The 21,296-nt window shown below is 38.3% G+C and overlaps 1 protein-coding gene across 1 annotated transcript; it reads left to right on the top strand.

Annotated features, from left to right (window-relative positions):
• The first annotated feature begins 381 nt into the window (after nt 1-381).
• kcnj12b (potassium inwardly rectifying channel subfamily J member 12b) lies at nt 382-9,002 on the top strand. The gene is made up of 2 exons (XM_041778376.1): nt 382-901; nt 6,456-9,002. The coding sequence occupies exon 2, from the start codon at nt 6,595-6,597 to the stop codon at nt 7,870-7,872; it is 1,278 nt and encodes a 425-aa protein (XP_041634310.1). The 5' UTR covers nt 382-901; nt 6,456-6,594; the 3' UTR covers nt 7,873-9,002.
• The last annotated feature ends 12,294 nt before the right edge of the window (nt 9,003-21,296 follow it).

Here is a 21,296-nt window from a genome sequence, read left to right as displayed (position 1 = left end):
AATCCTCCAGTCCATGGCTGTTGCCAACAAAAACGGATGTTTTCACAGAATATTTATTCAGAGGGGTGTGTTTTTGTCAGTTCTTATGGAAATAATATGTTAATATATGAAATACTAAATAGGACAAATGATTTGGCATCAGAGGAATCCACTCAACACATTTGTGCCTTGGTGATCTCTCAAGTCCACAACAGTCCTGAATATAACAGCTGGTTCCTTTAACCCAAGCTCTGTTGACCAGCAGTGGTGCAACACTTGGTCTGGGAGAAGCATGTAGTCTCTAAATGCCAAGTTTCTACAGTGACACGGTGAGAGGGAGGGGGAGGACGAGAGCCGAGCAGTGAGCAATAGTTCACTGGATGTGGGATACAGAGTGGGATCTGCAGCAGAGCAAGATCAGATAGCAGATCTACCAAGAAAGTGTGAGACTGTCGACTGCACATGACTCTAAAATAAGCTTTGAGGAATTGATTTTTGATTGGATTGGACCCTGTGGGCCACGTGAGTCCAACACACATTTAATTTGGCATAGCTTGATCAAGTCACGGTGCTATTTTGAGGGTCAAATCTATGACTTACAGCTTTACTCAAGTGATTTTCTGACTCCTTTTGTTTCTGACCAACTGGATATCAATCGAGCTCTAACTCTGGAGGATTTTATTGTAATGCTTCCTTTTCTGAGAGGGAAAAGAGGCGTTAAAACTCAGAGGCAAAGACATGATGGTACACTGTGGACGTTTACTTCTCTGTCTCAGGAGTAAAGAGTGGTTCGACCCATAGCAGAAGAGAAAAATTAAAGGACGCCTGAGGAGAAATATGAAGCAGTTTGGTTTAAAAGCTTGAAGATATAGAAGGAAACAAAAGTGGAAAATCAACATTTACTGGGAACCCTGCATACAAGGTAAGTTAAATGTGATTTGACAATCATAACCCTAAAGACAAAATCAGATTCTTTGACTTGTTGGGTGTTTTTGCTCAATTTTAAATAAATTTAATAAGAATAGTTCAACTAAAGTCTGCTCTGGCACTCAGATCACAGCTAAGCAGGCAGAGTGTGGCTCCTGAGAGAGCTGAGGAGCCATCGCACTAAATATTAGATATTAATATCCTTTGGACACTCATCCTGCTTCCTAGCAACTAGAGCATTGATGAACGGCAACTATGGTGTAACAGACCCAGACACATATGCATTAGGGCTGGGCAATATGACTGAAAAAACATGTTTTTAAATTGGATGGATATAGATAATAAGTATATGTCTTTTTTCTGTATAAAAATAAAAATGGTCATCACAGCACTGGAATAATAAAGTTTCAGTGCCATTCTAGTAAAAGTTTGACCCCTCAGAAACCTGTTTGATACTACAGCAGCAAAACAGACATCCAATACAGTTTGTCATAGGGATTCACACTATTGTTGATTAGATACTGGTATCTGAAAATAATAGCTCGAAGGGTTAAACATTGGTATCTCAGATATGAACATTTCTGCTGATACTTACAGCCGCTATATCGGCCCTACATATCAGCAAAATGCATGAATAATTTTGCACAAATAAAAAGCAGAATCAGTGGGTGAACCTCGGCTGATAGTGTGCTCTAAGGACTGAAGTTTAAGCTACAGCTACTTTGAATTTTAAAATTAAAAATATATTTTTTTTTATTTCAAGCTCTTTGTCAGGATTGTCTCAGGGAACCACCCTCAAACCTGCTGTAATTCATAACAGTTATTAAAATTACCCAGAGTACTGGAGAGACTGGAGCTGTGTTCACCAGTGGAAACATCATGTTGCAGTGTTGTCTGCATTTATACACTATATAGTAGACTCAACATATCCCACAATGCATTGTGAAGAGTAGTGAACAACTGATGGTCACTTGTCCAGTAATGTTTAGCATCATGCATCGCGGTACAACATTTTAAGGGGATGAAAGTGACACTAGACCGCTCTAAAACACGAGAGACAGATGAGAGGAGCACAGCAAGAGTAGATACAAAATAACACAGATCAGTTCATATTATGAGGCCTTTATAAACCAAAATATATCACCCATAATAAAGTGCTAAGGATTTAAAATGAAGAAACATTTTATTCTCTTAATACAGATGTGAGACCATCATGCACAAACTATAAACCAAGTAAAAAAATGTATATTTTTGCAAAACATTTGATTCATTTACCCTTTTATTTTTGTGTGAAAAAAAAGATGTTTTAATCTTAGTACCAGTTTTCAGTAAAATTCTATTCTAAATTCTGTTTTTGATTCCAAGCTTTGTAATGGATATCTGAGTCATTTAAACTGTGACATGATCACGTCATTGTTTATGGCCAGAGAACTGACTTTGTTATTCTTCACAATAAAAATGTGTTTGCACTGGTATCTGTTAAAATGAGTCTGGGATTACTGGCATATTAGATATGAATGCAAAAACCCCATCTTGTGCATCCTTATTTTTAATTTTGAATGGAACATGTAACATTTTAAAGATGCACTTGAACTTATAAGTCCTTTCTGGCTGTCTGACTACTCAAACCAGTTTCTCCTAGGGATGTACAGATGAACCAGTTCAACATCTGTATCAGTCATGTTTACAAACATCAGCCATTGGTCAAATTACGTGGCATTTACAGAAATCATTTAGCGATATACACTGCCTGGCTAATAAAAAAGTCGCCACCAAAAAAAGGTCACACACTCTAATATTTCGTTGGACAGCCGTTAGCTTTGATTACAGCACACATTTGCTGTGGCATTGTTTCAATAAGCTTCTGCAATGTCACAAGATTTATTTCCATCCAGTGTTGCATTAATTTTAATATTGATGATGGGAGAGTCTGACCACTGTGCAAAGCCTTCTCCAGCAAATCCCAAAGATTCTCAATGGGTTTAAGGTCTGGATTCTGTGGTGGCCAATCCATGTGTGAAAATGATGTCTCATGCTCCCTGAACCACTCTTTCACAATTTGAGCCCGATGAATCCTGCCATTGTCATCTTGGAATATGCCCGTGCCATTAGGGAAGAAAAAAATCCATTGTTTAAGAAATGAGAAGTTACTCATTGCATCAGCTGGGGTTAAATAACTTGTTGCCAGCTGAAAGATAATCGCCCATGCAGTAATTATCCAATAGGAGGCTTGTACCTATTTCCTTAGTTAAATCAAGGTGACAATGTTTTTTTTGGCCAGGCAGTGTATATCTGTTGTGTCCAATAGGGATATGATATTGTCATGATACTTGGGTCACGATTCGATATTACTGTGATTTTAAACATTTTACAATACAGTGAGTATTGCATAACCATACATTGTGATCGATACCATTTTTTAAAACTTTTTAGTTGATTCCGCATGTTTGTCGTATTTCTGCAGTACCTTATTTCCATGTAGCACTTCTTGCAAACCTCATGTGTCATGTCCATGTCATTTGGCCCTGCTTGCATTCCTAATGTCCTTCCCCTGGTGCTGCCATGTTTGTAGTACTAACTTTCTCCTGCTCTATGACAGTCACCTCTGCCGAACTCACCTCTGCAAAAATCACTAGACAAACATTTTTCCACATATTTTTCCATTATCATAGATTTCAGTTCATATTAGAACTAATTTTCAAAAAATCAATACTTGGTGGATGAGACGATACAATATATCATCAGACAAATTATCACAATACTATGCTGTGTCAATTTTTTCTTCCACCTTTATTGTTTGCTGCGTCCGCACACCTTTTTTTCATACAGCGTGTTGCTATTGCACTTGCAAAACATTGTTTCCTCAAGCTGAGATGCTTGGGAGTGAGCCATCTGTCATTCATACTATCTCTGTTGAGAGTTGCACATGCTCAACAGTGATCAACAGACAGGAAAAGAACAACGGAGAAAAATGGCAGTGCCTCATGCAACATCTGTACACCCATAAACTTCAAAAGTCTGGGAATATTTCACTCTTGACAGTTCAGAAAGAAAGACTGCTTGTAAAATATGTAAAGCAGACCTTACATATCACAGGAGCACATCTGTGATGTGTTTTTACTGTCTATGCTACTGAACGTTGATCAACCACTGGCAATGTTGTCCTGGCTTTTAACATTAATGTGACACTACAGTGCTGCAGACAGCCCACACCTCTCCCTTTCTACTTCTAACTCAATAGTATAATGTTACGGTGGCATTTTTTTTCCTCATCACATTTTCTAGCTCTGATGGTAGCATCATCAAGAATGATAAAAGATCTGTGAATGTCAAAACCAACAGAAACAGTGTGTTACCTAGTGCTGACCTTGAACTGACATGTTGTTTTCTGATTCCCTGGCTCTGCAGCGATGGAGAGGCAGAGCCAGATTTCACCACTCATGAGCAAAGTTCCATCAGTCAGGAGGATTATCCTGTGAAATAATACACAGAAAAAGAGGTGTTAGGCATCCTTAAAAGCAACAGCTCTTTATCAATTACATAGAGCTGAACTTCAGGTCTTAGGTCAAAACGAGGCTGTAAGAAAATAGGGTTGATAATAAAGTTTAGCAGTGATAACCACACTTTATTTTTCCAACCTTAACATTCAGCATTGTTATCAGACCGTTGCTTAAGTAAAATTTAGACTATTTTAAATTTAAATATGTGTCACTAATGTTTTTATGTGTTAGACAACTTTTAAAGGGACTTTTGGACCAAAAATTAACCTGTTTTGATATTTTTCAGCATTTCAGTATGCTTATGATCCAAGGACATTTGAAGAAAGTATTTTTAACTTTGCTAAGCTGCTAGTTTTTCCTTTGGCACCACTAGATGGTTAAAATTTTTGTTCTGAGTTGCCATCATTCATTGTGAGGACAATCTTTACATCTGTATTTAGCTTACATCTTACAGAACACATATCTAACCATCCATTATCATCATTTTTGTAATTCAATAGTATCTCCTCAACATGTTAACACTGGCAGTCATGGTATTATGTCCTTTAATTATTCTGTTTCTCTTACCTTTTTTAAATATGGTTAAACAATGACTCTAGATTTAAAGAAACTGAATTTTTGGACAATCACTCGATGGTTCAGATCTCACAGAGCAAGTGAGCCAAAATGGATTAATACTTTTCTAAAGAAATTTAATGAGCAATGAGCTTGAACTACCGTAGAAATGCAGAATTAAATATCAGGCTTGTCTGTAATATGGAATGATTTTTCCCCTAAAATCACAGAGCTGAAAGCTGCAGTTGGAGCTGGTTAGGACTGAGTATTGTTTCAAATTAATGTGCCTGATGCAGTTCGTTTGGTTCTCATCCATGAGACCATTAGTGTCTGAGGCTGAGGCCAATATTCTGCCTCTCTTCTTCATCTCATATTATTTTCCAGTCCAGCCTCTCGGGGGAATCACAGCCTCCTCTCAGCTCTCCAGTGACTCTAATCGTCGTGCCAGCTGGAGGAAACAGAAAATACGTCACATCAAAATGGCAGGGCATTGGATTAGCTGCTATTTCTGTACCGTGTTGATCAGAGAAACACGGATTCTAGAAAGAGTGTTTTCAGCCATGCAGGAGTAAAGGAAAAAGGAGGGACAGAAAGTCAAATGTATGCTTTCTAAGTATACATGAAGAAATCTATAGCACTGGTTTAGCAGTGATGTATATGCTACAATGTGAACAAAGTATTTCAGATAAACGCATTGGGTTCATGCTTAAACATGGGGAATCATCATTTGAATCGTACAGTCATATTTCAGTTATTTTTAAACATAAAGTGTGTCTGTATCTAAGGCCCATATTACATGAACAAACAAAGAAGATGCAGTATTACAGAGAGAGCAGAGCTTATTTTCATACAATTTTCTGTTTTTGCAGTAAATTCAGAGAGAGGGGCATGGGAGTAGACAGTCTGGTATTTATTTTACATTTTGGAGCTTCATTCTAATGATCAAAGCTCAGATTGGGCCTCCCTGAGTGTGTAGCACCCCTAGACAGCAACTATACCTGATGTAACAGGTGTACATTTATGGCTGATATATTATATAGACATCGCGGGAGTTTGCCTGCAGTTTTTGATCATCAAAAGCCAGACACTGCCCAATACTGGGTGCTAGGACTTCCTTTTTGTTATTGTGGTATCAAACATATTGATACTGATAAATTTTAATACCAAAGTTTAGAATTCTGGTATAATAAAGCCTTAGTGTAAGCACGGCCATTTTATCCAGATCCAATCTGTAAAATGTTTGTGCTTAATCAAAAAGCAGCCTTGTTAAGAAAAAAAAGGTTTTCTTTCGCTGAAATTAATTCAGATTTTTGCAGATTTATTCCTTTTCTTGTCACAATAACAATGAAACAGTGATTAATGGAGCAGCGCTGATGTGTTTAATCACTTTTAAAGTAATGGATATTACATTTTCAGGTGATGTACTTTCCCTGTGCTGAAACCACATGTTGCAGAGAATAGATTCTATTTACTTGTTCTTTCCTTCTTTTACAGAACACTTTTTCTACACCTCACTTCTCTGTTAAAGTCGACCGTGGGTTTGTTTTGGACGACACTGTAAGCCTTCCTATGAGCCTGGTCAGATTCATATGAGCCGGGCTGTTTGAAGCCGCTTGGCTTGCCCCACCGAGGCATGAGTGTGGGACGGGCCCACCACCACCACAGCTTCCTGTCCTGTGAAGAAGAAGGCCTAAGACTCAGCACCATGCCAGCCGTGGGCAGCTTCGGCAATGGAAAGATTCACACCAGGCGTAAATACCGCAGCAGGTTTGTCAACAAAACCGGTCAATGCAACATCCATTTCTCCAACATGGACGAGAAGTCCCAGCGGTACATCTCGGACATTTTCACCACATGTGTGGACATCCGCTGGAGGTACATGTTCCTGATGTTCAGCCTGGCGTTCGTGGTGTCCTGGCTTACCTTTGGCTTGGCGTTCTGGGTGATTGGGCTCCTACACGGGGACATGGACCGTCCAACAGATGATGAAAGTTTTGTTCCATGTGTCACACAGGTCAGAACCTTTGTGGCTGCTTTCCTGTTCTCCATTGAGACCCAGACCACCATCGGGTACGGTGCTCGCTGTGTTACAGAGGAATGCCCAGCTGCTGTCTTCATGGTGGTCTTTCAGTCCATCATGGGCTGCATCATTGATGCCTTCATGATCGGTGCAATCATGGCAAAGATGGCGAGGCCCAAAAAGCGAGCAGAGACTCTTCTGTTCAGTCACAACGCAGTCATCGCTTTACGTGACGGGAAACTGTGCCTCATGTTCAGGGTTGCTAATTTGAGGAAGAGCCACATTGTTGAAGCTCATGTGCGAGCTCAGTTGGTCAAACCTCGTTTCACGGAGGAAGGGGAGTACATCCCGCTGGATCAAATCGACATGAACGTCGGCTACGATAAAGGGACAGACCGCCTGTTTCTTGTAGCCCCTCTCACCGTAATACATGAGATCGATGAAGAAAGCCCGCTGTTCGGCATCAGTAAACAAGACCTGGAGACATCAGACTTTGAAATAGTGATCATACTTGAAGGCTTGGTGGAAGCCACAGCAATGACGACACAGGCACGCAGCTCGTATTTGGCCTCAGAGATCTTGTGGGGTCACCGCTTTGAGCCCATCATCTTTGAGGAGAAGAGCCAGTACAGGATAGACTACGCCTACTTCCACAAAACATTCGAGGTTCCATCCACCCCCAGATGCAGCGCCAAGGACATGGAGGAGAGAAAATTCCCAACATCCGGCGCCAACTCCTTCTGCTACGAGAATGAGCTGGCCTTCATTAGCAGGGATGAGGAGGATGAGGAAGATACGGACAAAGACAGGAAGTGCTCGTCTGACTCATCAAATGAGCAGGCGACTCCCAGACGGGATCAAACATCCAACCCTAAAGAATCAGAGATTTAACTTTTGGCTCTTGTTTGTTTTTTCGATGCGGTAAAGCATTATGGGAAGACTCCTATGACTGTCATTCTTTTGGCATGAGGAACAAACCAAAGACATTTCTGCTGCAGGTGGAGACACTGGAAATGATTTCCATCACACAAACATGGTTTAAACTTGAACGTTTCTCATCAGATTCACCTTTTTGTTTTCATGAGGACGTAACAGAGCTTTTCCAAATCCAAACAGAACTGCATTGTTTCAATCTGCAGAGGATCATAGTCAAAAAGTGCATGGAAGTAGTCTAGTTTTGTATGAACATTTTGGGAAAATCTTCATAGTGAGAATATCTGTAGATGCTAACAGTCCTCTTATATTGAGCACTAAACTTGAGCATGGAGAGATGTAAAAGTGAGAAAAGTAAACCTTAGGGATATTTCTCCATGTTTAGATGGAAAAACAGGGATGTACATCAGCTCTGGAATATAATTTCAATGATTTGTGTCGGTCATAGGACTCTTAAATATCATATATTGTACAATGAAAGTGGAGGACTTGGTTAGCTGTCTTCACACATTGACGTATGGGCTGCATGTGCTTATGGGAGATAAACAGGACAAGGTAGAGTTTAAAACAGGGAAAGAGACTTAATGATGAATTATAAATCATTAGCCCTTTATCAGGAAAAAAATATTCATTTCTGTCTTTAAATTTAGCCAGTAGGAAACACCTGACAGATTGTCAGTTGTGACTCTTTCTCAGCATTGCATAAAAAATGTTTAACTCATGAGCATTTGATAAGTCCTGCTCCTTCCCACTTTGGCTAGCCTCACAAAAGACTGCTGAAAAACATGAGAAACCTCGTTTTGCCATTAAGTGAATTAATGTTAAAGCTCTGCCAACTTCTAGTAGAAAGTTTGAGAATAATTATCAGCAGTGTTGATGGATATAAAACCGAAACAAACCCTTAAAACCAACTATTAGTCATAAAGTCAAAAGACTTAGCCTTCCTATACACAGCTGATATTTAAGCCAGTATCCATCCATCCATTTTCTATATCACTTATCCCATTGGGGGTTGCAGGAGGTCTGGAGCCTATCCCAGCGATCATTGGGCGAGAGGCGTGGTACACCCTGGACTAGTCTCCAGTCAATCACAGGGCTGACATATAGAGAGAGACAACCAGGCATGCTCACACTAACCCCTACGGGCACTTTAGAGTCACCAATTAACCTAATGAGAATGTTTTTTTGGTGGTGGGAGGAGGCCGGAGTACCCGGAGAGAACCCACACATGCACAGGGAGAACATGCAAACTCCACACAGAGAGGCCGTGACCGGGAAGCGAACCAGGAACCTTCTTGCTATAAGGCAACAGCCCCAACCCCTGTGCCGTCGTGCAGCCCCTTAAGACAACATATTGGTTGCAAATACCAGCAAATATTTCTATGACTGCTGATATGCTGATAATATCATGCATCCCCATCTCCAAGCTTATTATCTTAAATTACTCGTTCAAAAGCCATACACAACTCCCTTTGTAATGCTTGAAACTTGCTCTTTAAACAAGAAAAAAGTCTTACTTCTGAACTTACATACATCATAATGTCCTATCTAACAGCCTGGTCCTAAATACATCTAGTGCAAAGAAATTCTTTGGTTTAAATCTAATTTATGCATTGTTACAGTGTTGCAATCTGTACCAGCATCAGCAAGCAGTCAAAAGCTCAATGTTTATTATAACTGTGTTTTTCTGCAGACGTGCCCAGCGTTGTTGGAAGCAGGTTTGCATCCTAGTTTCTGTCTGACCGACTCATGGATCACACATAGGACTATTCTTAAAATAATCTCTATTTTCTTAACACAGGCTACCAAATGACCTTGGTTATGTGCACTTAATAATATGGTTCTACTGAATATATAACAGTTAATGATGACTTTCTCTGTCCTCAGCCGGTGGCATTATCCTCTTTTTCTGTCTTGTTATAGGGCAGGTACAGGCGATATTAGGTCAGACTGTTTCACTTTTCCCAGGTGAGATGAATTATTTTGTTCTCCCCATTCCTCTCAGTAAAGCTCCATGTGGGTTAACTTATTCACCAGACTGCATTTTCAGCAGAGTTCAACACATTTGTATTTTTATCTCGCTGACTTGTGCTGAATAAATGGGAATAGGGTTGTTCTAGAAAACAAATGGTTGTTTCTCTTCTATTTTCATCTAAAGGATCTTTCAGATGGAGGAATGATTCATATTTGTGCATTTGTCAGGATGATGTTGTAAATACATAAACTTTATTTTGGAGGATTTTAAGGTCTTAAAGGCCAAATAGAGGCTAAGTATGGATAGCTATTAAAAAAAAAAATCAGTGTTAGTAATTCAGCAAAGCAGAACTCTTTCTTTTTTCATGGACAGAAATTTCTGACTGACCTCTTCTTGTCTTCCACCAAATACAATTGAAGCAATCTTGATTCTGAGTTGCACCTTTTTTTTTTCTCTTTTCAGGGTTTTCATTTGTCACATGGGACAACACTTATTTAACTGGCAGACAAATAAAACGTTCCTGTTGATACCAACAGTAAAACTTTTCTTCTAAAGCAGACAGTTTTTGGTGTATCTCTCTATGATACCGTCACTAACCAAGGGTTGATTTAACAATTAAAATCCACTCAATGCCCGTTTGTTGTACAGATAAATCAAGTCAAAGTAGCCGTGGAGGAATAAGGGAGCCAGGCTTTGATAAACACGGAGGAACAGGCTGTAATTTACGTCCGTGATTCAGTGGAGCCATATCTGGTTGGGGTCAGAGGTTTCTTCTTTCACTCTTATGCAATCAATCAGGCATGTCTTTGCATGTACACACAACTCCTGGCACTCCCACTTGATTTCACTGCCCTCCAACCTTGATCACTGAAATAGAGATCACATACGCACAAGTGTGCACACACAAACACACAAAAACAGCCACATAACCTTAAAAGTGCCATGTGGAGTTTCCAAAAAACAAAACAAAACATTGGTATAAAAACACAGGGGCCCTAAAAGGGGTGTAATACACTATTTCAAATTTTTGGACATTTATTTATCATGAAAATGTTGGATATTCATAAAAAAGAAGGGAAGATTTGCTATCAGTATTATATAATTGCAGAATCAATATGAAAGTTTGGCTATGGTGCTGCTGTTTAATCTCACTCTGAAAAGACTTGTATTTCTACTCTGTTGTTGTGTTACTTTTCATACTTAAATACACAGATGAATTTAATATTTGTATTATATCATAATAAAAGTAGCTGATGATAGCCCTGTAAAATCTGAAATATAAACTGAACTGGTTTATAAGATGTAGACAGTTTTGAGGAGAGGAAAAACAGGTTTAGAACATATTCACATTTGGCACAACTGTTTTGTACTGTGCTCAGGCGCATTTACCCCCTCTCCCATCTCCTCCTTTCACATTTGTAGCATCATTCTGCACCTAATAATACTTGCATATGTACAAAGTCTGACACAATAGACCAAGGTCTAATGCTAGTTTCCAGAGTGCCAAGGAAAAGGAAGAAGCAACCATGGAAGCAAATGGAGTCCATCCTGCTACTACGGATGTTTTTTATTAAGACACCAACAACGGCCCTCTACCAACTTCCCCATCTACTGTGCAGCTCAGAGGATAAAATGGACCCATAATAAAGGGATATGATGGCTTTTGAAGCAACAGGAGACATTAACAATTGACTTTACAACTGCACTCACTCACAAATGTCCAGTAATTGGGCAAAATTGTACTTATATCTCCCTCGTAAAGTGCAGACTTGGACATGGTGTGAGAGTGGTATGACTGCTTTAAAACTGACCAAATGGTGCCAAAATTTCGGTCAAGTGTACTTGAATCTGGGCCACCCTCCAGCTACACTGCCTGGCCAAAAAAAAGTCGCCACCAAAAAGAGGTCACACACTCTAATATTTCATGGGACCGCCGTTAGCTTTGACTACAGCACGCATTCGCTGTGACATTGTTTCGATAAGCTTCTGCAATGTCACAAGATTTATTTCAAATGCCTGGAGACCACAGGCAGTTTCCAACCCCTAGACTTCCATAGCATGACCAGGGGCTTGTGGCAACCCTACTACAGTAGCCTTGGCCATGCCTACTCGACACACTCATCCCTTACTCCACCCTAAAGGTGTGGGCTTTGTTATTTTTTCACTAGATTATTTTCCCATGCCAATGGTAATAAGCACAGACACCCAGAGCACCACCAGGGTTGTGTCAGTCTTTCTCCCTGCCCGATGAGGCAGCTTTCTCACCAAAGCTATGCTTTACTGCAGCCTCAATTTTTGGCCCAAAAATTTTTTTGGCCTAAAACTTATGCTGTAATTTATAATGAACTGCACATCCAGCTTTTTGTATGGGAAGACAGATATTTAGATTGCATCTCATACACTGTATTTTGCAACACATATGATTATCAGCAACAGAGAGGCTAAATAAATGCAATTCCATCATCTCCAAAAAAGTTCAACAAGGTCCTGGACATGTTTCAGAACAACAACTCTACAATCAAAAGTACAAAACTAAAGATAAATGTCTTACCTTAACTGTTTATGTAGACAACAAACTGAAGGTAGCACTGATGTTCACACTGCTATCTGTAAGAAAACAACTGTGACTCCTTTAATCAATCCATGGGCAGCAAAAGGCATCTGGGAAAGAAAGGAAATGTGTCATTTTTAGTGTTATGGGACAATAAATTCATACATTTACACTGTTTATCATGCCTCTAATTTAGACCTTAAATTTTCTGTTAAATTATAAAATATGTGAGTGTCTCTGAAAAAGGTCTAAATAACATCTGAAATTTTTTTAAAAAATAGCTTGAAATTCCCATAACATCATATTATTTATCAGTGTGTTCACAGAGTGCGAATAATGGTATCCAAGTCTGTAATTACCATTTACTGTGGCGTTGTTGGCCAAAGAGCTAAAAATAGGTGTATGTGGTATCTGTCAGCTTTCTTGGCACAGAGACATTTAAGAGAAGAAACACTCTGACTCCTCCACGCTCTTAATGCTCGATAAGCTAATTACGGGTCAAATGAGAGTTTAATTTCTCACTTCATGAGAGCTGTGTATCCTCAGAGATGAGCTGCATGATGGAAGGAGCTCTGAGAATAAACCGGGATGCGTCCCACCCACTCATCTGTGTTGGAGGATAAGAAGCGTGGAGGGTCACTCTTCCAACATGCAGAGTGGGCTGCTCCGAGGTAAATTCAGCCTTAATTGCGGTGGCTTTTTTCTTCCTTTAGCTGCCTGGAGGAGGAGGGGGATGGAAGAAAAGCAACATGATGCAACAGCTGCACTTCCTTTCCTGAAACCATTACTTTGGATATTTTGAACTTAAATCCTGAATTTCTGATGAATAATCAGTTTTGACCAAGACCATATAAGCTTCTCTATGATGCACACACATGGGAAAGTTCCATATCTGATCCTTTGATTGTACTTTGACTGAACTTTGATATGATTCCTGTAAAAATCTGACAACAACAATACCTGTTTAAATACCAAGGATATAAAAAAAAATAAATAAATAAACGCCCTAGGCAGCATTATTGGGTACTTTCAATTTTCAAGACATATTTGTTCAACTGAGACAGTATGCAGAGGTTTGCTTTCAGTTTTGGATTGATTTTTTTCCTCTCCTGAGCATCAGTCTTAGTTTTTTCAAAGTTTGCCTAAACCACTGATTCTTAAAATAACAGACCGTAAAGCACAAGTACAAAAAGTATCAGAGTATAGAGAACCGACAATCTTATCTGAGTTAGCCTACACATTTTAGGAAACATTGTTTTTGTTTCTCAGGTAGAGAGTGAGTGTAGTTGCAATTATTTTAGGCATTTATCCCAGAATCAAGAGTAAAAAAATCAATAAAACGACTTCCACAAGGTGGTGATTCGGCAAAGTATAATACCTCAACCCACCAGTGAAAGTAGTGTACTTGATAGGAATCTTCTTCCTTTATTGGTGAAGGTCAGTGTTACTCAACCCTGCTCAACCAAAGAGCCAAATTGTTGAAAAATACATTTGCAAGAGCCACAATCTAAGTGGTGAAAAGGGGCAATCAAGATAAGTTAAATGTGGCAAAAATGGTCAAAAATTGGCAAACACTGGGAGAAAAGTGGCAGAATAGGTTGGGGAGCAACTAAATAATGAGTTAAAAGTGGCAAAAATGGGCAAAAATCAGCAAAAGGTGGGAAAAATGAGCTGAAAGCAGCAAACACTGGGAGAAAAGTGGCAACAAAGGGAAGAAAGTGACAATAATGGACAAAAAGTGACAAAAAAATGAGTTGCAGATGGCAAAAATGGTCCAAAAGTGGCAAAAACATGGAGAAAAATGAGTGAAAAGTGAGAGAATAAAGGTGGGAAAAATGGGCAAAAAGCATTAAAGAGTGGCAAAATGGGAAGTTAGTGGCATTTAATTGCAAAAGGCAGCTTAAACGGGCAAAAAGTGGCAAAAAAGGTAAAGAAAAGATACAAAATATTGCAAACAGCTGGATAGAAGTGTCAAAAATTGGCCAAAAGCAGTAAAAATGGAAATAAAGTAGCAAAAAACTGCAAATAAGGGCAATGGAAATATGCAGACATAAATAGAGGTTGACAACTAAAGTCTACTGTGTAAGAATGAGAAACAAACTGATAAATATTACTTGCAGTGGATGATTTTTGAGGTAAAATTTTACTTTTAAAGGTTTTCTGGGGAAATAATATTTCAAACTAGAAAAGCACTCGGAGAGCACAGACCTCTGCCATTAGCCCTATCTCCCAGAATCCTTTAAAAAAATTCTGGATCCAGACAGTGATCCAGATCACTCCCAAAATCTAATCAGTTCTTCTTTATGCCATTTCTGACATTTCCTGAAAATGTCATCAAAATCCGTCCACAACTTTTTGAGTTATGTTGCTAACAAACAAACAAACAAACAAACAAACAAACAAACCCTGCCGATCACATAACCTCCACTGAGTCAGAGTAGACATTTGTGCAAAGTCTGACAAAAATCCCTTAAAGCATTAGTTCCCAAATCTTTTCATCTTATTTTGGCATTGACAAAGGGTTAGCTGCTGGATACAGGAGAGGCAGCTACAGGCACCTGGAGTTCTTTTCCAGGCCTGATCCAGATTTTAGGGGAGGGGCAGTTTCGAAACACACCTGGAGAGACAGAACATGGGCCTGGTGGACGATGGCCATCAGGAGGTCAGAGCAGTACAGGGCCTGATACAGCAAAGTGCCTGCATATGCCTATACCTGACCTGACCTGAACTGAACTAACTTGACCACTACTTATAATATACATCAACACCAATACATATGTCAGTTTAAGCGGAAAAAACTGCCTAATGCAGGTAAGATGCGGCAAAAGGAAGGAGTCTGGCTCTCTCTCTAATACCAACCATTGTACAGGTGAAGCTAATTGCAAGAAATGACCTGTCACATTTAATGTCTGTGTTTTAGTTGCTATGCTGTCTGGTGTAGATCCATTGTTAGCTCTATATTTACCCGAAGGGCTTCTCACAGAATTTGCTGTACTTACTTTTACATTGTTTTTGTTAATTGTCACGCCCCCTGTCACTGCTTCGGGAACTCCCTAGGGTCCACAGGCCTCTCTTTGAGAATAAATGCTGTAAAGTGCTCCTAAGATATCACGATATAACGAATTGCCAGACGACGGATGTACAGACAGATGAACAGACAAACAACCCAAAAACAGGCATGCCTCTGACCCTTAGTTTCACTGGAAGCCTGGCTGTTTTCAGTTTTTGTAGTTTTCAACTCACTGATAAGATATTTTTTTAAATGTTTGACAATATTTCAACTAAGCAGCAACCTCAGAGGCTTATAAACAAACATAAAGAAGGAGTCTCTTGTGCTTCAGCCCCTCAACAGGTGGAGATTGGTGCTCTAAGAAAGGTCTTGGCTGCTTTAGTTTGAAAAACAGATATCTATTTATGCATAGTTAGGGCTTGGCAGCTAAAACTGTAAGCTAGCACATAGCAGCTGTTTTTCAGGAGGCTTACAGATTGGCTTTAGTAACCAGCCCCCTTGAGTAACCAAATGCATGTCACTCAGGCTTTGTTCTATATTTTCTACAATCTATGACTTCAACAGGTTTACTTACTTTATACAAAAAAATATCCAATGATGTCAAACTGTTGATGAAAATGACATCTGTCTGGTGCAATGCACCTTGGCTTTTATATCATACAGCTTGCATGCTGTGTAGTGATACATTCTTATAATGGATAAGCCCAAAAAAAGAAAAAAATCTAATGGAAGCTTTTGGTTAAAAGCATTTCTTACAGGAAGGTGACCACCCATTTATATAAGACTCTCGTGTGAAAAGATGTGAGTCAGAATCAGTCTGTGTTGATGGGAAATGTGGGTTCATGTCGAGGATGGCAGGATGGAAATAAATCTTGGGACGTGACATGAGAGCAGAACAAGTGAAGGAAACCAGTCTGAGCATCTTGGTGATATAAGATTTCAGTCTTATTTCCATTCACAGCTAAATCAAATAGCAAAGGCAGTGTCACATTCTCATTTAGAGGCGTGTGGACAGTTTAAAGGTTAGAGAAGTCACCTTGTGAATGGAAGATCCATGGTGGGAAAACTTCGCCCTGGGGATGGGAAAATCTGACAAAAAACAGATTCTGGCATCAGTCACTGTCATTTAAAATAATCTCTAACCTTTGAAAAAATAAAGCACAAAAACATAATTGTAATATGTAGTACTTTTAGTAAAGGAGAAAATTCAAAGTGAACATTATTTATTTCTCTTTTTTTTGAACCCACACAACTATACCATGAAAATATCTTGTACTATCACAATGCTGTTTCTATAACTGTTTCCATAATGTGCAACTATCAATATCGATTCATATCATCACTAGTCATTTTAACTTTAGTATCATGTCTTTCATGTGTTTTAAGTTGTTCTGTGGAGTTCACTTCCACCCCTTTATTTAGAAATATTTTAGGGTTTTTTGCCTTCATTATCATAGAACAACAGCAGAGAGACATGAAACATGGAGGGAGAGAGAGTGGGGAAAGACACATATTAAACATGAGCATGGACTGAGACCCAAACCTACAACCAGTGCATCAGGGACTAGAACTGTACATTGGCAATTGCTCCACAGACTGAGCTAAACTGGTGTCCTTTATTTCCCAGTCAAATTTTACTGAGTATAGTTCTAGTTGAGTTTCTTTCCGAAACCTAAAGTTTGTTGAGTTCTATCCTGGCAATGGGAGGCCCTAGACACCAGATTAGATACCAAGGACTTAGATGAGTGATAATCAACCTGTGGCTCTTTTGCGATTCTTTGTGGCTCTTTAATGTCTTAATTTTAAATATTATTCCCCCAGAAAACCTTACAAAAGGAGAACTTTTTGCCCTTTTTCACCATTTTTTGCCACTTTTCATCCATTTAAACAACGTTTTGCAATTACATACCACTTTTTTCCTACTTTTTTGCCCATTTTTGCCACTTTTTTCCAATTTTTGCTACTTTTATATCATTTTTGCCCATTACAACTAACTTTTGCCATTGAATACTGCTTTTTTCTTACTTTCGCCCATTTTTGACACTTTTTTGGAACTTTTTACTCATTTTTTGCCACTTTTTCACACTTTTTGTCACTTTTATCCCATTTAAGCTACCATTTGCCATTAAATACCACTTTTTTTCCCTACTTCTTGCTCATTTTTGACATGTTTTTTTGCAACTTTCTACCAATCTTTTGCTACTTTTATCCCATTTTTGCCTTTTCTTATCATTTTTTCTCCCCATTTTCACCCATTTATGCTACCTTTAGTCAATAAATACCACTTTTTCCTATCTAGCCCATTTTAGGCCCTCCTATTTGCTACTATTTTCAAATTTTTGCATTTTTTCACACTTTTTACCCATTTAAGCTACTTTTGACCATTAAATACCACTTGTTTCCTATTTGTTCCCATTTTTGCCAATCTTGACTGCTTTTAGCCAATTTTAGTCCTTTTCACTCATTTTTTTGCCACGTTTTGCCACTTTTGGACTGTTTTTTTGTCATCTTTAACTCATTTTTTGTCACATCTCACCCATTTTTTCTACTTTCTGACCCTTTTCCAATTTTCCTCCCCATTTTCACCAATTTTTGTGGCTTTTTGACCATTTTTGCCACCTTTAACTTTTTGTTATTGCTACTTCAAGCTGTTTTTGCCACTTCTCACCACTTAGATTGTGGCTCTTGCAAAGGTATTTTTCAACAATTTGGCTCTTTGGTTGAGTAGGGCTGAGTTACACCGACTAAGATGAAAGATCTTAACACTTCTCCTTCTGTGATTTCATTGAAATTTCATGAAAAAGCCGAGTTCTATCAATTCAAACAAGCTTTGATCTAAGGCTTCAACAGTCACACTTCTTGATGTTTCTTTGGGCAAAACAATGAACCCTAAAATGCTCCTACTGCTGTCAGTGGTGTGTGAATGTGCACAAATGTGACCAGTAAGTATCAGCAGCCTTCACCATCAGCGTGTAAATGTGGAGTAAATAGATTGGCATAACAGTGCTTTGAGTAGTCAGACGACTAGAGAAGCACTTTGCAAGCTCGGGTCCATTTACCATTTAGTGTGTCAAAAATATGGATTATAGAGCCTTTATGCTAAGTAAATAACACTGATAGCTGACAGTGTGGGTTATCTCATCCCTCTGTGAAGTTTCTGCCAACACGAACAGGTGAACAGAGCACAGGTGTCTTTTTACATGACCCAGCAAACATAAATCACAGCTGACCTCTGCTTTGGGTCTCCTTTCTGTATTAGCAGCACCCATTAAAGCCAGTGTCAGTAACCAGCAGTACATACCAGTGTTTACTGTCTGATCTTCTTTATCTCTGTAAGTTATTTTGCTCGTAGAGACATTCATCGTCCAGCTGATCACATCACTCAGCAGTACGAATGCTCCAGCCCCGTCTCCTGCAGACGTACAGTATTTGATTACGGCACCAGGCTGATTGGATTACAGGAGGCTCTGACTCAAATACCTCGAGCAAACACAGAGCAACAGGAGAACTTCCTGCTAGGAAGAACAAGAAGAGAAACTCCAATGAGGTCAGTCTAGTTTATCCATCAAATGAAGACAGACAAGTAAATTCAACAAATATTAAGACTTAGCAGAAAGTAGAGACTCAGCCTCTAATGGGGCTGCACAATAAATCACAGTTTCATCGTTATCTTAACCCCTTAAAGCCTGAAAACACAAATAATAGCCAGAAAATTCTATTTTTTTGTAAATGAAATGTTCATTCATCTTTCTACTAAAATTAAAAAAAAAAAAATCAAAATTTCCATAAAATTTAACACATATATTTTTTGTATCTCATTTCATTCATTTTATGGTGTTTATGGTGTTTATGGTAACTGATAATCCACTTGAGGCATATTAACATTTATAAGATTGTATTCAGAAGTTTTTTTTTTTTTGAGTAATTTATTGAGCATATTGATTAGATAGAGGTATTATAAAAGTATGTGTCAAATATGCGACAACAGGTGTTAAGGGGTTAGTATCTTGTGCAATAAACACATAAAAGTCTGAAATTCTAATCATATAAACAGGAAATAATTTCATGTAAACAAGCAATGCTTTTTCACTCAGCACAGTAGATTTAATCTGTTGAATGGAGGCCTGAGTATTAGATACAAGCTCTTATAAAAGTTTTATGCAGTCAGAGAAGTTCAAGTAAACTATCAGCATTTTACAGATTAACCAGTTTTATTTTGGATAAGGGAGAAACATGATTTAAAAACGTTTTTTTTACACACAATGACTCTTTTCTCTTTGAAACTATCAAAAAGAGGGGATGTTATATGGGTTTCAGTGAAGGAGCTTATTGTAGGGCTTTATTATATTTGACATTAAGTATTTAAAAATATATATAAACATACCTCAAATACTATATATGTCTATATATCTTTATGTCTATATAACTCTTCAAATATATACTTCATATACTGTATATTCAATTTTCATAACTGCGCAATGTTCCCGCCTAAACCGCCTTCTTACGCTGCTAGCTAGCAACTAGCGGCTAGCCAGAGCTGTAGCTAACGTTAGCTTACTGGACAAATTCATAAAGAAAGTTTACTTATTGCTAGTTTTGTTTACTTACAGTTTAAGGCAGCTCGTTTGTAAATAGTCTTCTTCTTTATCCTCCTGCTGAGTCTTTATACTTCTCCATAATCGCGTCAGCGATGTCCACATCCAGTTAGCATTCTTGTTTGCTTGAGTTAGACTGTCTGTCCTCATGTAACATCACCAAATGCAGAGCAGTTTACAATGATTCGCAAAACTTTTGGGATTTCGCCAAATAAACGGCATACAGTCAACAAGTTTTAAGAGTTAGATAGTCTGTTCATGTTGTTCCACATAGTAAAAGAGGTAACAATAAAAACAAACCAACCTATGCACAAGTATGGGGTCAACGAGGTCAAAGGTCAACCTCACCCACTCATAATAATGATTAGAAGAAATGTAAGCCAGGTCCGTTTCTCCAGAGAAGATTTAATTTCTTTTTTTCTTTTTTTTTTTTTTTTTTTTTATCATGAAGGTAAGGTTAATGATCTAGGCTATTTTGGGGGTTTACATTTATAAACATACATAAATAGCAGCTTTACTTGAAAAAGTTTCATCTTACCCCTTAGATGTGCCAATCTTTAAACCATTTCCTTTGCAGAACAGATGACCATGTTGAAATATATAGAGTGGTCATTTACAGCTCATTTGAAAAGAAAACTAATGGGATTTAAACTAATGGAAATTCAATAGTCTATCTTTTTAGGACCCACGACTGTAATGGCACATCACAACCTATTAAAAATAAAATTAGACCTGTTTTATTAAGTCTTAGTGTTTGATTTTATGAAACAAAAATAAAAAATAAACATGTTTAAAAAGCACATAATTACAAAAGCCCTCACTGGATATGGATGGAAACATTTATGTCACTCCATAGTCCCATCATACCATGCCATTTTATTTATTTATTTATTTTTTTAGATATTGAGAAATCATTGATCAACACATTACCATTGGAAAAACAGCTTTGTTATTGATGATGGTGAGATAAATAGGTTTAGATCTTGAGAAAAGCATTTTACTCCTTGCCACAGCAAAACAGAGTACAAAAATATACAAAATATACAGATGTATCTATGCTAGGGATGTGCATTTTCAAAGAAAATACTCTTTAAAAGTCACAGGAAACTATTCCCAGAAGATTTAGAGATTCAAGAAGATTAACTTAAATGTATGAGTTTGTTAGCTTGGTGCTAACACAAAATAAAAATTCCTATTAACTGGCTAACAGACTTTACATTGCTAAATGTAAATAAACAATCTATTATTGCT

Source organism: Cheilinus undulatus, linkage group 21, assembly GCF_018320785.1.
Source record: "Cheilinus undulatus linkage group 21, ASM1832078v1, whole genome shotgun sequence".
Lineage (NCBI taxonomy): Eukaryota > Metazoa > Chordata > Actinopteri > Labriformes > Labridae > Cheilinus > Cheilinus undulatus.
The sequence above is the reverse complement of the archived record's forward strand: the minus strand, read 5'-3'. Positions and strand labels throughout refer to the sequence as shown.

What these genes read in the sequence shown, in the direction of transcription:
- kcnj12b (XM_041778376.1), top strand. Translation starts at nt 6,595, where the DNA reads ATGAGTGTGGGACGGGCCCACCACCACCACAGCTTCCTGTCCTGTGAA.